Here is a 15,288-nt window from a genome sequence, read left to right as displayed (position 1 = left end):
ATCCTTTTTGGGGGCCCCCGAATCGAATTCCCGTGGAAACCTGATGCATCCCCAAAAATGCATCACCACCACACGCCACTCCGCAGTCTCAGAGGCCACGGCACGGCCACACTCGTCTCAGCGTAGCGTGCAAGATGGGACCCAGGCTAGATCCCTCCGCGCCGCGGAGACCGGCGCGGAAGAGACGCGCAACACGCCCCACGTGACGATGCGAAGCGCGACCGGCCGCGCCGCCTGCGAGGCGCGCACAGAGGTCGGGAGGGAAGACGGCCAATTTCCCATGGTCCCTTTACATTTGCATATACGATGTAAGAAGGTTAGAGAAACTTTTAGATATAAGCTGGCCATAAACGTAAAGATATGAATATAGCATAGGTGACACTGAAAGTAATAATTTTTTGAGTACTTTGGAGTTTTAAGAGGTACACGCTGTACTTACCATAACTGTAAAAGTTTTCAAATTCCTAGCTTTATTTAATTTCTGAGACAACTATGAGATCGTGCTCGCTTCGGCAGCACATATACTAAAATTGGAACGATACAGAGAAGATTAGCATGGCCCCTGCGCAAGGATGACACGCAAATTCGTGAAGCGTTCCATATTTTTGACCAGGGTTACAAAAAATTCCGCGCACAATTTACACATGCATGCAAACACTTTTCACCTATGGGTTTTATCTTCTGTTTGACAGTAGTCCCGAGAGACAATAAAAAAGGGGGTGCGACCCAAAATTGCGGCCCAGATATATTGATCTCTTTGCAGTGAGTTTTACATCTGGCCCTCCGGCTCCAGTTTGTGATCCTTCCTATCTTGCCTCTGCTTCCCTCTGCACCATCCCGAGTATTGCGGTTCTCTTTCCAAAGTGGATCCATTTCAGGTCCAAAACAACAGAACCCAGTGCAACAATAAACACATGAGATGTATTGTAACAGGAACTTGTACAAGACTGACCGACTGAATCTTAAAAATTAATAATAATAATGCCCACCACTTACTGAGCATCTGCCATATGTCCAGGGTTTCACCAGTATCTCACTGCATATTTCTGACAGCTGTCTCCTTCGGATATTATTGTCAACATTTTACAAGAGTCAGAGATAAAGCAACTTGGGCAAGATCCTGTCACTAGTAAGAGGCTGAAACAAGGCCTAATAAGACCTCTAGACACATAGACACTGAAAAGATCAGGACCCATCCCCAGGTAATTCGATTACAAAAACACAGAGATGGAGCAGGGAGGAGGAAGTCAATGTTTTTTGAAATGTCAATTTCTTTCCAAAAGAAAAATGGTGCATCTGCTTTGCTGAGCACGCACGTAGGCTGTCCTGTGGGCTCTGCAGCCACTGGGACCTCCAGGGGCCACACGGCTACCAGCCTCCAGGCTCGTCCCAGTAGGACTGGAGGTCAGAGGCCATGGCTACCCTCTGAGAGTGCCATTCAGGACCCATTTCTGTTCTCTTCAGTGAAGGTGAAATGATCATTTCAAGGTAACAGCTGGGAATAGGGGTCTGGGGGACATCTTTTGCCTCTTCCTTGGCTCACGGCCTTTGATGCAAGGAGTTAGAGGACCATCTTTAGTGGTCGGTTTTCTTCTCCTAAAGATACCTGGTTCTTTGGAGGCCAAAAGTTCTTTGGGCAATTGGGTGAGTAGTTTTAAGTGTCTCTTTATGGGGTGCCAAACAAGAAAATGACCTTGTCAGCCAAGGACAAGGAATCCTTGACTGGAATGTTATTAGCCTAAGTATGTGAAAGGGGATCTTATTGGGGGGGGGGGGTAAAATGGAATCTAAGAGTGAGGGACTTGGCCCAAGAAGAACTGTTCAGAGTGTTGTAAAGAAACTTGTCTAGGAGCAGGAATTAGGAAGACACAGGCAGTTTCTAGTCCTGGAAAACCCAGAGACCTGGCTGACTTTCCTGGCTCTGCACCAACTTGCTGGGAGAACTTGGGCAAGTCCCTTTGCCCCTTTGGACACATATAGTCAACAAAAGTGTTGGCATTGTAGGATGCCCTTCCAACCTGGATGCTTGTAGATTCTTACAAACGTGTCTCCAGAAATTTCAAAAGTCCAGCTTGAAAAAGCACTGGGTTGTCCTCTTTCCTGGGCCCCTGGAGGAGCAGAGGGCCCACAGACTGGGGCCCATTTGGGGACTCTTTCAAAGCATTCCTGTCTTGAGTCTCAGGGCTGGAAAATTAACTCAGAGAGGGTTTTAATCTTAGCAGACACCAATATATTAGCACTTCTTGTGTACCAAGAACTGTTCTCAGTGCATTACACATACTAACTCATTACATGCATGAAACAGTTCTATGAAGTAGATTCTGTCATGTCCCTTGTGATAGTTGAGGAAGCTGAGCCATAGAGAGAGTCAACAACTTGCCCAACGTCACACAACTAGTCAATGGCAGAGCAGGATTGAGACCTCAGTAAATCTCGATACAGAGTTTGTGCTCTTAACCAAATACTATGCTGCCTCTGAGGGTGAGGAGGAGCTATAAGGCTGTTTAGAATTAATAGAAAACGCATGTAGATCCAGTTCTGCTTCTGCTGCTGTTCTGAATTCAAGTTAGGAGCCACTTATTTGCAAAGGACCAATGGTATGCTTTACAGCAAGGTAGCTGGGAATGGCTGGACAGGTATGTGCCGGGTGATCTTGCTATATGTGAGAGAGTGAAGGACACCCTCTTTGGGACACAGTTGGAACAGGAAGAAAGTTTTCCTATTCTAGGTTGACAATCACTTACCTGACACCTACCCCCAAAATTCATCCTATTGATGAAGGATCTTCTTTGTGAGCAGTAAACCCGTGCTTAATCAACCTTATGCAAATGAGCTTAATTGCATCTCAGTGGCTGTTGTCCAGCAGCACTTAGGGATTCCTTCCCTCAGACATTTTCAGCACCTAGATGAACCATAAAGTTCATCTAGACATGTGTTGTGTGCCTGTGGTGCACTGGGCCCTGTGTTGGAGGTCACAAGAAGAGCAAGGTGTAAGCTCTGTTTTTGAGGTATTTATAGTCCTGTGGGAAACAGACACGCACAATCAAGGATTACAGAGGGAGATGAGTACCCTGCTAGCCTCATAAACCAAGTGCTCTCAGATCACAGAGCTTACCTGTGTCCCAGCAGTTGAGGGGTCTTCTAAGAGGTGCTTTTGCAGAGAGATGACCTGGATTTGCAGGGGAAATTGAGGTGGGAAGCAACTTACTAGTTTCTTCCAGGGGAGTGAAATATAAAGCAACTTGCAGTCTCAACAGCAAGTTCTCTGGAACTTTTGCAGTCTCTGGCCCTGGATTTGCCAGGACAGATGGGAATAGAGACCACTGTCCTACTGCAGCTTCCAAGAGGGGTCTAGAGTTCCTCTGGAAAAGAGGTATGTTTACCCTGTCCCTTACCCGCAGACCTTGGACTCCAGAGCTAGACCTCCTGTAGGCATCAGGGGTGGGGAACAAAACAACCTGGAAGAACAGCCCGGAGGACATTCTGTACCTAACTGCCCCCTCCCAACTCTCCAAGCCCCACTTTCTCTCTCTGAGAGCCAAGGCACTCTAATGCGGCACTTCGGGCATTGGTTGCAATGCCTAAAATCTGTCACAAGGTGGCAACGATGTGGCGAGAAATAGACTTTTTAAAAATCCTGGGTTTTTTTCAAAGCATATTTTCCCTATTAATGTTTCGTTTAACTTAATTAGAATCTGGTAAACTAATTAAAGTGGCTACGAGCCCTGCAATCAGCAATAATTCGTATAATTATTGATAATTACATCCATACCAATCGTTTGGTTATTAACATGTGGAGGGGGAACAAACCACTTGTGAGGGGACGTGGAGCCCAGGAGGATTTTTTCAACTGAGCTTTCTGGGTCGGATCCGCCTACACCTCCAGTCCGCAGAGATTCCGGCCCAGATGGGGCGCCCCATCCTATGGGCTCCAGCTGTTCTTTTCTCCGTTTGGGGGGAATTTGGGAAGGAAGGGCGAAAAGGAACATTCGCCAGGCTCCTTTGTTGAGCTGCAGCCAAGGAACTTCCCGGGTGGTAATGGTTATGCCCATTTTACAGAGAAGGAAAATGCGGCTTCCAAAAGTGGGGTGGAGGAAGGCGCCTACCATCTCCAACACCCGAGCTGCCAGGCCCCGTCCCAGTTCCGCTGGCCCCTAGTGTGCCCTGGGGATGCAAATCACTTCCTCTGTGGACCTCAGTTTCTCCAAGGGTACCGCGGAGAACTGATCTGGTTGGTCCCACCTATATGAAAGGGGTCTAGAGGGTCCCTGCCTGGAGATCGCACGTCCCGAGGTGAAGCCTCGCAGTTTGTCGCGCGCCCTGGCAGCAGTCAACTCCCTCGTGTCCTCTCTAGGTTTGGCCCTCGGAATATCCCGCGACTTGAGGGCTCCAAGCCCTTGGGCTTTGGGGACTGGTCTCCTGCCTCTGCGGTACAGCGGGTCTCCCCGTCTGCACCCGTTCGGGGCGGCCCAGAGCGCGCCCCCTGCTCGCCCGCGGCCCTCCAGACAGTCCCCCACGAATCTTCCCGGCCGGCGCCCGAGGGTTCCCTCCCGAGCCGGGGCCAGACTGCTCGGCCGACGGAGCTCTGGGTGTCCGGAGGGGGGGACCGTCGGGGCGCAGGTCTTGGCCTCCAGCGCTGTCCACGAGCCGCCAGGGACAGAGGCCTATTATTTTATAGTAGCTGAAACGGAGACCCAGGAAAAATAGAAGTCGCGATACGGGGCCCTTGCTAGCCAGCCGAGGAGGTGAAATTGGAAGCCCGGGCTGACTGATTCCCAGTGCCACGCGCTTTCCCACTCCGTCCACACTTGCCTCCCCGAAAAACAAAACAAAACAAAACAAAACAGAACAAAAAAAGGAGTTCGGCAGTTTACATCGTTGTCTGTAGCCCAAGTAGCAGGTGCGCTGAAGAAACTGAGGCCGACGGGAGGCCTGCGGCAAGGTGAGGCGTCTCCAAACGCGGCCCCGGTGTGGGACGCCCCGGCCGCGGCCCGGCGAGCGCGGCGGCCCGGGCCCCTGCGGCCCTCTGGCCTCGCCCAGACCTCAGCCCCGCTCGGACTGAAATGGACAAAGTGGAAATGCGGCCAGGGCTCCCTCCTTTCGGAGAGCCGCAGGGCAGGCGGGAGGACACCTGTGCACGATGTCTCGCCTTCCTTTCCAGAGATCCTTGCTGGGTACTTCGCCCTCCACTCTGCCCCAGGGCTCCAAGGCCGGCCCGCGCCACCCGAAGGGGCAATTCTGCTCTGGGTGCCTTGTCTCTGGGAGCCCCAGAGGTAACTTCCCCAGTGTGGCGAGCGTGGAAATGGACACGAATGAAATGGGCCCCTGCAAGCGCTCTAGGGAAGAGACGGGGACTGAGGTGCTAGAGACCATGCCCTAGTCCCCTGTCCCCAGCCGAGTCCCAAGGGAGGGTACTCAACGCGGAGAGGGAGTGGCCTGTGGGGGAAAACTGGGTATGTCTGGAGGCGCCAATGGAGAGGTCGGGGTGCTTGCTGCTGCCCACCTGAGCAGGCGCGATTCTAACCCTGGGCGCCCCAGAAGATGCGTGGCGGTTCCCACGCCCCACCTGTTGCACAGTCCTCCACCCTCCCCAATCCCCTACCGCCACCCACCCGCGCACTCCCATCTCCACAGCCCCAGGAAGTGACAGATTTTTTTTTTTTATTAAAAACAAAAGTCACAGGGTGGTCTCCCCAAACAGGCTCCAGGTGGTTGCCATCTTATGAGTCAGTTGTCGCCCTTTTAAAGTGCTGTTACATCAAGAGGTTACAACAAAAAATAGACAAAGCAAAATCCAAAGGGGAATGCAAAATGGGACTGGAAGTAGGTCCCGGAGAAGGAAGCAAAATAACTTACAGCATAAATAAAGTAAACCTAATACTGAACCAAGAGACTCACAGTACATTTATATCCATTGCACATAGCCACTTTGTCATTAGGAACGAGAGTTTCAGAAGTGGACGGGACTGGGAGTGCGGGGCGGCGCCAGCGGAGTTGCTACATTGTATTCACAATCGGGGTCCGAGGCTGTACACTGGGGCGGGGGTAGAGGCCCCCCTCTCACCTTTCTTCCCTCTGTGGGTCCAGTTAACCCCTAAAAGTCCGATGCCCTGGAGTTCAACCGAAGGGCGAGGCAGTATTTACACTTGGAAACCGAGCCAGGGCCCTGGACTGGGACGCCCGGGAGGGGGAGGGCGAGGCCGGGGCGCCCGGGAGGAGGGCGGGCGGACTGGCGGCTGTATTTACATCGGTCAAGTCGGAATGGCTTGTTCCTCGCTCCGGGCCGCCGCGGCAGCGGTTATTTACAAGAGGGAGCAGCATGGCTTGAGGGCGCGTGGGCGCGGCGGCCGGGCCGGCCCTAGGGTAACAGCGGGGGCTTGAAGGAGCAGTTGCCAGTGCAGTGGCGGGGCGTCAGCATCTTGCAGGAGAAGTGGTGCAGGGCGTCGTGGGCTTCTGGAGAGAGAGTCGCGCAGGCCACTTTGGGCGCCTAGCCTGCCTCACCTTGCCCGCAAGGTCCCCCGTTCCCCTCCCTGGCCTCAGCCAACCCTTTGGTTATACCTCCTGAGTGGCTCAGGAGGTAGCAAGATAGAAGAAAGACCCTGGTGATTCAGAATCACTGCTCTGGTTCAATAGTCCCATTTTACAGAAGTGGAAACTGAAGCACAGTGAGAGAGGGGTCGACTTGCCCGAGGCCAGAGTTGGTTCTAGAAGGCAGATTTTTCGATGCCCAGAGCTCAAGGGGCTCTTTCTGCCTACTCCAGCGTTCTAGAATAATTTGCCCATTAAAATCAATTCCCACTTCCCTCCTCTCAGCTTCCGATCCATGCAGACCCTAGCCTTCCCCCTCACTCTCCCCTCCATTCCTTCTTTCCTTCGACGGCACAACCAGCACCCGGCACCCCTCCTATCTTTGTTTCCCGGCTTCCGCACCTTTCAATTTCTGCTGGATGGCGTAGCGCGCCTTCCGCTCCTGGTCGAGTTCGTTACACAGGGTATCTGGAAGACACGGGAGGGGCCCGTGAGGAAGCGCAGACCACCCTCTGAATGGTCGGGTCGTAGCCCGGGCTTCATCCTCTCCCCAGGGCGCAGCCCCTCGCAGAATCTACTCCACGGACAGGGGGAGGGGTAGCAAAGCTCCAAACTGCAGCCTGGCGGAGGGAGGAAATGGCCTGGGATGGCGCTTAAAGGCAGACGGATCTAACCAAAATTAAAGCAAACTTAGGCATTACTTCCCAGGTAATTTTACGCCTCGATTTTTAATTTAGAAACCATGGAAATTGCCGCGATAAGAAGTTCAATCACTCCATGTAATGATGCCTGCAAGCCGTTTGCTGGGCTCGCTTGCCATTCTGAGGCTAATCAGAGTATACAAAGGATATTAAATAAAAAAAATAATTGTTAAATTACCTTCAATTTAAATCCAAATGACTGAGCCAACATTGCGGCTCCTGCCAGACGAGAGGCAGTTACGGCCTGTGCACGCGCTCACCTGACTCCCGTCTTACCTCTGACAATTTGCAGCTGTTGCACCATTTCTTCTCGATAAGCCAATTCCCTCTTCATTTGATCCTGAAAATTATCTGTGCAAATTGATTAAGTGAGAGCTGTTACGCACAGCCCGCTTCCCCAGCTCCACTTCCTCCCTTCTCCCCCCATCTTCACCCCTACTCCACCCCCACCCCGCCGTTTGCCTAGCAGGAAACCCTGGGAAAGGAGTTGCCCGGCTCCTGCAGGGCGCCCAGCCACAGCTGCCTGCACCTGGCTGTCCGAGTAGGTCTGGGGCACTGTGGGGAAAGCTCGGTGACCAAGTTGGGTGGGGCGGGATGGGGTACCTTTGAGACTCTGAAATTCTCGTTCCAGTTTCTTGCGAAGTTCCATTTGCTCCAGGAGCAGCTTTTGCAATTCGTCTGTGAGGGGTGGAGAGAGGGAGGTAAAGGGTGGGGGAGATTTGAACTCAAGGCACCCAGAAAGCACCCAGGTCCTGCCCTGGCCAATAGCCCTGGGATAAGACTTGGGGAGGATGGACCAATAAGTAAAGGCCCTCCACACTCTGACTTTCCCATCTGCATCCAAAGGATTTGGGTGAAAAAAAAGCCATGGGGGTACGATGCCCAGGAAAATCAAATTCAGGATGGTGGAATCCATGTTCCACCTCTAGGCCCTGGCTCCAGGAACTACCCAGCTTGACATTGCTTGAAGTTGTTCCTAATTTCCTAACCTTAGAGGCTGGCCACAAAAACTTGATTTCCCACTTCAAATGACAGAGCTAATTCCTCTTTTCAATATAAATCAGGGAGAATCCGGTCAAGGCCTTGGCCACCCTTCCCATAAAAATATACACACTCACAACAGTTTGCCTACAATTTCAGGAGGTCCCCAGACTGCCAAATCCATGTTAAGAACCCTCATATAAAGCAGCAATGATTTTGAAGGTAATGGCATATTCTGCCAAACCTGTAACTAGAAAGAATGGAAGACCACCAATGCTTGTCTCCCCCCGCCCCCAAGACCATCCAAGGGCTGGGGTGGTGGTGCAGGGAGCTAAGTGTGGTTGGCTTCATTAGTGCTCTCAGAAACCTGCTCCAGAGGGATGGAAGGGGGGGATGGCCTTGGTCATAGGACCATTAGTATCTGGGCCCTCCCCCTGGAGAGGCTCCTCTGAAACACAGGAATGGAAGATGGAAGGGCAAAGTGGGGCTAGAGACTCCCTTTCTCTTTGCCTTGAGCCATATACCTTATCCCTTGCAGACTGAGCAGCAACACTGGGATCCCATTCTGCAAATAAGCTCCATCTTCACTCCATTTAGTTGATGTGAGGGTGGTTATGCATTAATCCCAGAGAAAAAAGGTAACCTCTTACACATTCCTAAGATAAATGCCTCCCTGCAACCTTGCTATTCAGAAAAAGTCCTGTTTTCCATTGAGTTTGGGAGACCCAGATTGTCCCCAGACATCAAGTTCTGAGAATCACTACTCATTTCTGTTTCCTACTGGGCTATTCAGACAGACCCTGGCCTTAGGGACCCAAACTTCCAATATCAATCTGGGGGTTTGGTTCACTTCCCCCACCTCCTACCCACACACACCGCTCTGTGCCAGGATAATGTGTCCAGAGGATTACCTTTGCCACTCAATGAAAACTGATCCTCCCAAGAGCCGTCTTTCCCACACTCAACCCCTACAGGGATAACAGCCTCTCTAAAGGAAGAGTCCATCTCCCTCAAGCATAGTGTACCCCCTTTTCACAGATTTAACCTCACCTCTAGCCAGGTTCTCAATATCTTTCTCCAGCAGGTGAGTTCCTGTGACATCCAGGGTAAAGCCATCTTCACCTAGGATACAAGGGAAGTGAAAGGAGTTCTATCCTAGAAGAGGCCTTGGGAGGGGAGGGTGAGCTTTCCAGGAGCTGTGCCAAGTCAGGGACCTACTCCTGACCCTGTGCCTTTGAAGGAAACAGTTACGGGCATCCGGTACTACTCACCTTCCAAACCATCATTTTGGGGGTTAGGAGAGTGACCCACTATAGGAGAGGGGGCTGAGGAAGATGGTCTTAGGGCAGGAAGTGCCCTTTGACCTGTTTTATGTGGGTGGAAGTGTCCCTCTATTTCCTTTTTAATACACCCCCTGCCCTTACCTGGAACAGCCCCAAATCCACCAAGGAGGTAGCAACTCAGGAAACCTGGTCTGCACCTCGCCCGCGTTAAATATTTATCCCCTCGCCACGGAAGAAAACCAGCAGCCGCTTACTCTAGACTGAAAGCCTTCCTTGCAAGCGAGCGGGAAGCCGGGCGGCCTGGGTCCCACCTCCCGGTTGCGGGTGGGGCGCGAAGGGTCCGAGGGCTCACCTCGGTCTGTATTTGCAGGACTTGGCTGCGAGATACTCCTTTGGTCTGGATAGGATTTCCTCGTTTCCAAATCATCGGCGGTCGAATGATTGTCTTCCTTATCTGGCTCTTAAAGGCAATAAACCGAGTTTCAAGGAGAGGCAAAGAAACCGTGACCCGGATACTGCCAGAGCTGCCGCGGTCGGGGCGCCCGAGCCCTAATTAAAAGCGTCCTGGCCGCCTCTGGTTCCCGGCTGTGCGCCCAGGCGCGCGCCCTGAGGCTTTGGGCAGGGCACCCCCTCCCCCGCGCGTGGTCTGCTCATCCCCGGCCTCGCGCCCCCGCCCCAGCCCCTTGGAAAAGAGCAAGACGAGCAGCCGAGCCCACCAGGGACGTGCGACCTACATCGTGCGCAGATACTGGGGCACCGCGAGTGCGCGTGGCCGCCAGATCTGTCCGCGCGACTCTCCCGGAGAACGCAGCCTAGGTAGCGACCTTCGGGGTGGATGGGGGGACATCGCCGGGAGCTCGGCTGCCTCGACTTGCCCGGATTTCTGAGGCCCCCAGGCCCTCTGCGAGCAACTTAGATCTGTGCGCAGATGCAGGGACCCCCCTCCCCCACCCCCGGCGCTTCTGGGGTACCCATACTCGCGGCCCCCTCCTCCGGGCCGACCCGGCCTGGCCACAGGGGACCCCGCGGCCAAACACACTTGCTGAATAAATGGGCGGACTTGAATGGGGTGCCAGGCGTGATTTTTAAAAGGTTTTAACCCTATGTGTGAGGTGCGCTGTAGCGTGTGTGTGTGTGTGTGTGTGTGTGTGTGTGTGTGTGTAGAGGGTGGGTTGTTATTGTTTTTAAGTAATCAAACGATGGAAGTTGTTGGGAGTACTCGCTTAGCACTCCCCCCCCCCCCGCCAATTATTTTTCTCTCCCTCTCCCTCTTTCTGTCGCTTTTTCTGCGTCTCTGTCTTTCTCTCATTGTCTTCCCTCGCAGGCCTTCCTTGGCCCCGGCCCTCTGCCTGCGGTCCCCATTGCAGTGGCCAGCGGGCTCGGCAGGCGTTACCGTGGGCCTCGGGGGTGCAGAGGTAGGAGGCCGCGGGCCCCAGCGCTGCCGCCGCGCTCTTCACGTGCTCGTCCCTCTCAGGCGCGTACACCTGCGGCGGCCGAGAAATGACAGGCGATTAGGGGGGCTCTGGGAGGCTGCCCAAAGCCGCCCAGCCCTGTCCCGCGGCCGAGAGGGAAAGCCGAGGGGGTAGCGGAGGTTGAAGTGCCCACGGGACCTGAGCACCCCGGGCAGGGTGACGCAGGCAGCGCACCTGGGAGCCCTTGGAGCCTGCATCCCCCTTGTAGATTCAAGGTAATTATTTGCACCCTCGAGAAAATTACTCAAAACACAAAGCGCATCCCAAGCCAAGGGCTATTCAAAGTCGCCCGCACCCTCTGCGGCCGCCTCGTTTTAGCGGCGTTTTCCCTCCCGCCGGTACCTCGTCCCCTGCATAAATGACGCCTTTCGCATCCGGTTAATGACTCGTGTTTTAATGAACCGAATGGAAATGTACAGGTGTGCGCACCCACTTTCAAAATGGCCAACGATTCCAGCCTGCCTGCATCCCTCCCCGGCAAGCCCCAGCCCTGCCAACTTGACAGTCCCCCTCCCGCTTCGCACAACGTCCCAAGACACCTTCCCAACAGCGAACCCTGCAGTTCCCCAGGCAGGAGTTCGAAGAGACTCCCAAACTGGGAGTAGATTGGAGAATCCGGGGACCCAGGACTTAGGGAGAGGCCGCCCGCTCCTCTCCTTGCCCTCCCTTTTTCCTTGGGGCTCTGGTGCCCGACCTGGCGGGCGCACTCTGGGCCTGGCCTCGGGAACTCTCTTCTCTGGCTCTGGTTCCCTTTCTTACCTCTTCCTTTTTCCTCCAGACCCCCTATTTCTTTCTCCCTGTGTGTCTAGCAATCTCTGCTGGTCTCTTCCCCACTCGCGGAAACAACAAAAAACACACACGTTCCTCAGGCCTGACATCCCCACCCCCCACCTTTGGAAACCCTCAGTCGAGGGTCCCATTGAGCCCAGCTCCCCAGCGCGCCCGAGGCTGAGCCTGCCCAGATCGTCCAGGGCCTGCTGCTCAAACACCTGCGCGACACAGAACAAAAGTCCCGTCCTCCGCTGTGCCCCGGCCTGCCCCGCAACCGGCGGCGCAGAGGGCTAAGTGGGGAGGCGCCACCGGCGGGGCGGGCGCGGGGCTCACCTTGGCCGGCGCGGGGCCTCCCAGGGGCCCGCAAGGTTCTCGTAGCTCATAGCCGCCGCTCGGTGGGCTCCTCTCCGGTCTCCGTACCACGTCTTCCGTAGCCAAGTCCCCGAATGGTGACCGGCCAGCGGGGGGTGGCCCGAGACGGCGCCGGGGGTGGGGGCTACCGCCGTCGGGAGAGTTTGTGGGACCGTCTGCTCCTGAGGAGGTGGCAGACGGGGGCTCAGAGGGCAGGTCACCGTCTGGGCCACCTCCCGCGCTGGGTGCGCTGGGCTCGGTCTCATCCTGGGCGCCCTCGTCGTCGGGGAAGCGGTTAGACTCCACGTCCACCTCGGGCTCGTCCCCGGTGTCCACGTCGGGAGAGGCAGAATGGTAGCTAGAGCTGCCCTCGCTCAGAAAGTCCGGACTCACGTAGCCGCCGCCGGTCCCCGTGCCCGGTCCCGGCCCGCGAGCAGGCCCGGGGCCGTACGCCTCGCGGGTGCTACCGTAGAGCTTGGCAATGCTCTCGGCGTCTTTGACCACCGGCCGGAAGGCTGACACGTAGGAGCCTTTGCGTGCGGGTGGCGGCGGCGGCGGTGGCAGCGGGGCCAGGGGCGGTGGCAGTGCCTCGTCCGCGCCGTCTTCGTCCAGCGGCCCACGGGACAGAGCGCTCGGGCAGCGCTCTTCCGTGCCCAGGCCACCCTCCTTGGCTGGCTCAGCACTGTCCAGGGGCTCTGGGCCGCCACCACCTGCAGCTGCTGCAGCCGCCGCCGCTGCCGCCGCCACGGCGGCTGCTACGGCCTTGGCTTGACTCTGCGCAGCCGGGTAGGGCGGCACCGGGAGGCTGCCAGCCGCTGGCCAGAACATGGGAAACGTCGGGTACACAGTGGCGGCAGCGGCCGCTGCAGCCACAGCCGCTGCGTCCTTGGCTGCCCCGGAGGGCTGATGCCCCCAGAACATGGCGCCGCTGCCCGGGCCCGCCCCTGCCCCCGGTGGCAAGTGGCCGGCTCCCGGGCCCCCAGCTCCCCCACCAGTGCCCGCGCCGCCGCCGCTCCCAGCGCCAGGGCCGCCCTTAGGCTCGCCCGCGCCTAACACCGGGTCGTCCTTTTTGGGGCATAGGCCAAAGGCGGTGGGGAAACCGTAAGGATGCGGGAAAAGTGGTGGGGGCAGTTTTTGCAAGAGGCCAAAGCCTTTGCTGGGCACTGGGATCACCGGGTAGCTGCGTACGCCGGCACCGCCACCAGGCCCTCCCGGGCCCGCCGGGCCGCTAGCTCCAGTCGCCAGGCCAAGTCCGCGCTGCGGATGGGGAGGAGGTGGCCCCGGAGCACCCGCAGCCTCGTCTTCGCCACAGCGCAGACTTTTGTGGGGCGGCGGGCCTGGGGCCATCTCCGCGCCACACCCTGGGCCGCCACCGCCACCGCCGCCAGCACCAACCTTCCCCTGCCCACCCGACCCTCCATTAGAGCCGCCTCCGCCGCCTCCTTGCAGCGAGAAGGTCCGCTTGCGTGTGCCGCCATTGAACATGGCCTTGACGTCCTCCCAAGCGTGGCTCAGTTCGTCTGTGGCCGACTTGTCACTGAGTTTGAGGTGACGGCGCCACGAGTTGAAGTTGGCGGCGTCGGGCTGTGTATACTTGGCGTCGGGTGTGCGGTGCGAGTGGAAGATGAACTTGTTAGGCGAGAAGTACATGCTGCAGTAGCCGCACTTGATGCACTTGGCACGCGAGCTGTTGTAACGCGCGGGGATGAAGCTACCACGCGAGCCCCACGCACACTCGTGCACCACATCGAAGGCGAAGTTCTCGGGCAGCTTGGGTGGCTTGTGCTCACCCAGGAACGACTTGCACAGGCGTTCGGCCTCGCGCTTGGTGATCATGCCGCAGCGGCGAGAGGAGATGGGCATGGCCCCGGCCCGACGCAGAATCTCCAGCTGCACCGGCGTGCACTGCACGCACGTGATGCCCAGGGCCACGCGGCGGTTGTGGATCTCATTGTAGCTGTAGTTCTTGAGGAGGGTGTTGGAGATCTGCGCCAGGCACAGGCGCTCCTGACCGTCGATGACCAGCGACACAATGGGCACCCCGTACAGCGACGTCTCGCCCACCTGGTTCGGTTTGAGAGCGCTGGAGCCAGAGTAGGGCTGCAGCTCCTGCTTGGAGTTGGGCGAGGAGCTGCCCTCGCGCCCCGGCCCCAGCTGAGTGGTGAGAGCCTCCATGCCGCCGCTCCTGCGAAACAGAGAAAGCAAAGAGCGGATGAGCCATTTTCAGCACCGCCGCCGCCGCCGCGGCTCAGGCCCGCCCAGCGGGGCGCGCCGAGTCGGGCGCGCGGGAATACTTGGCAGTGGGGAGTCCAAGCTCATTCGCCCCCTGGACGGGCACCTTTTGTTATTCAGACCCGTCTTGGCGCCACAACAAAAGCCCCCGGGGTTTGGGGGAGGAGAAGGGGTAATGGAGACCTCTGGAATGCCAGGGCTGCTAGGAATCCAATCCTGTTTTCGGACTGGGGAGGAAGTGGGACCCAGAGACGCAGAGTGACTTGCCCAAGGCCACACAGCAAAGCCATTGCCAAACTCAGGCTTTCCAATGCCCAGATCCGTGCACCTTCGGCCACCCTAGCAGCCAGTCCTGCCGGCCGGGGTCCTGAAACCCGGACTTTGGGGACCCGCCGCCCCTCTGCTCAGTCGCGCATGCACGCGGGCGGGCTAGGGCAGTGCGGGGAGGCGTAGGGAGGCGGGGGAGGGGCGGTCACTGCCCATCTCCAGACGGCGGGGGGAGGGGGGGAGGCAGGGAGAAGGGGGAGGGACCCAGGTCTGCCTGGGAGGGAGAGAGGCGGAGGCGACCGCTGTTCGCGGTGCTGAACCCGACCCTCTCCAAAGCGCGCCGTGCGCACCCAAACCCAGGGCGGCTCCCACCGCACCGAGCTCGGCGCGGAGCCGGTTTCCGGGGACAACAGTGCCAGTTGCCACAAACCCGTGCTTCTTCTCTCGAGACTGACGCCCCGGGTCCGTTGAGCAGAAAGATTCTGGCTGGATATATAAACCGTTTTCTTTCCAGCCATTCGTGGGACGAGGATTATGCAGTTCCTAACCACATTTTCTGCATCTTTAGTTGCGTTCCAGACCAAATCTGGGGTCAGCGCGAAGGACGGAGAGGTTCTCAAGGAAGTTTCTTAGGAGCCACTTATTTGCTTCCAATCGCCCACTCCCTGAGCTTTTCTCCTTCAGAGATGCCTTTCTCACCCA

The 15,288-nt window shown here is 56.7% G+C and overlaps 1 protein-coding gene and 1 non-coding gene across 2 annotated transcripts; one reads left to right on the top strand and one right to left on the bottom strand.

Moving 5' to 3' along the window:
• Window positions 1-500: 500 nt before the first annotated feature.
• On the top strand, window positions 501-607 carry LOC123631062. The gene has a single exon (XR_006732940.1). It is a non-coding gene; the product is annotated as a U6 spliceosomal RNA (small nuclear RNA).
• A 5,025-nt stretch (window positions 608-5,632) lies between these two features.
• Window positions 5,633-14,701, bottom strand: SKOR1 (SKI family transcriptional corepressor 1). Its single transcript, XM_045541689.1, has 9 exons — window positions 14,503-14,701; window positions 12,070-14,272; window positions 10,887-10,977; window positions 9,846-9,953; window positions 9,261-9,332; window positions 7,833-7,907; window positions 7,506-7,580; window positions 6,931-6,996; window positions 5,633-6,453 (listed from the first exon to the last, which is right to left on the bottom strand). Exons 1-9 carry the CDS (start codon window positions 14,607-14,609, stop codon window positions 6,359-6,361), a joined length of 2,892 nt encoding a protein of 963 aa, XP_045397645.1. The 5' UTR covers window positions 14,610-14,701; the 3' UTR covers window positions 5,633-6,358.
• Between the last annotated feature and the right edge of the window lie 587 nt (window positions 14,702-15,288).

This window comes from Lemur catta, chromosome 1 (genome assembly GCF_020740605.2).
Source record: "Lemur catta isolate mLemCat1 chromosome 1, mLemCat1.pri, whole genome shotgun sequence".
In the NCBI taxonomy this organism is placed as follows: Eukaryota; Metazoa; Chordata; class Mammalia; order Primates; family Lemuridae; genus Lemur; species Lemur catta.
Note: the sequence above shows the minus strand (reverse complement) of the source record. Positions and strands in the feature narration are given on the sequence as shown.

What these genes read in the sequence shown, in the direction of transcription:
- SKOR1 (XM_045541689.1), bottom strand. Translation starts at nt 14,609, where the DNA reads ATGGCTTTGCTGTGTGGCCTTGGGCAAGTCACTCTGCGTCTCTGGGTC. An exon ending in CTGCACCCCCGAGGCCCACG is followed by an intron (nt 9,954 to 10,886) that starts GTAACGCCTGCC and finishes ATTGCCTTTAAG; the next exon opens with AGCCAGATAAGGAAGACAAT. An exon ending in ACAGCTGCAAATTGTCAGAG is followed by an intron (nt 6,997 to 7,505) that starts GTAAGACGGGAG and finishes CGTGTCTTCCAG; the next exon opens with ATACCCTGTGTAACGAACTC.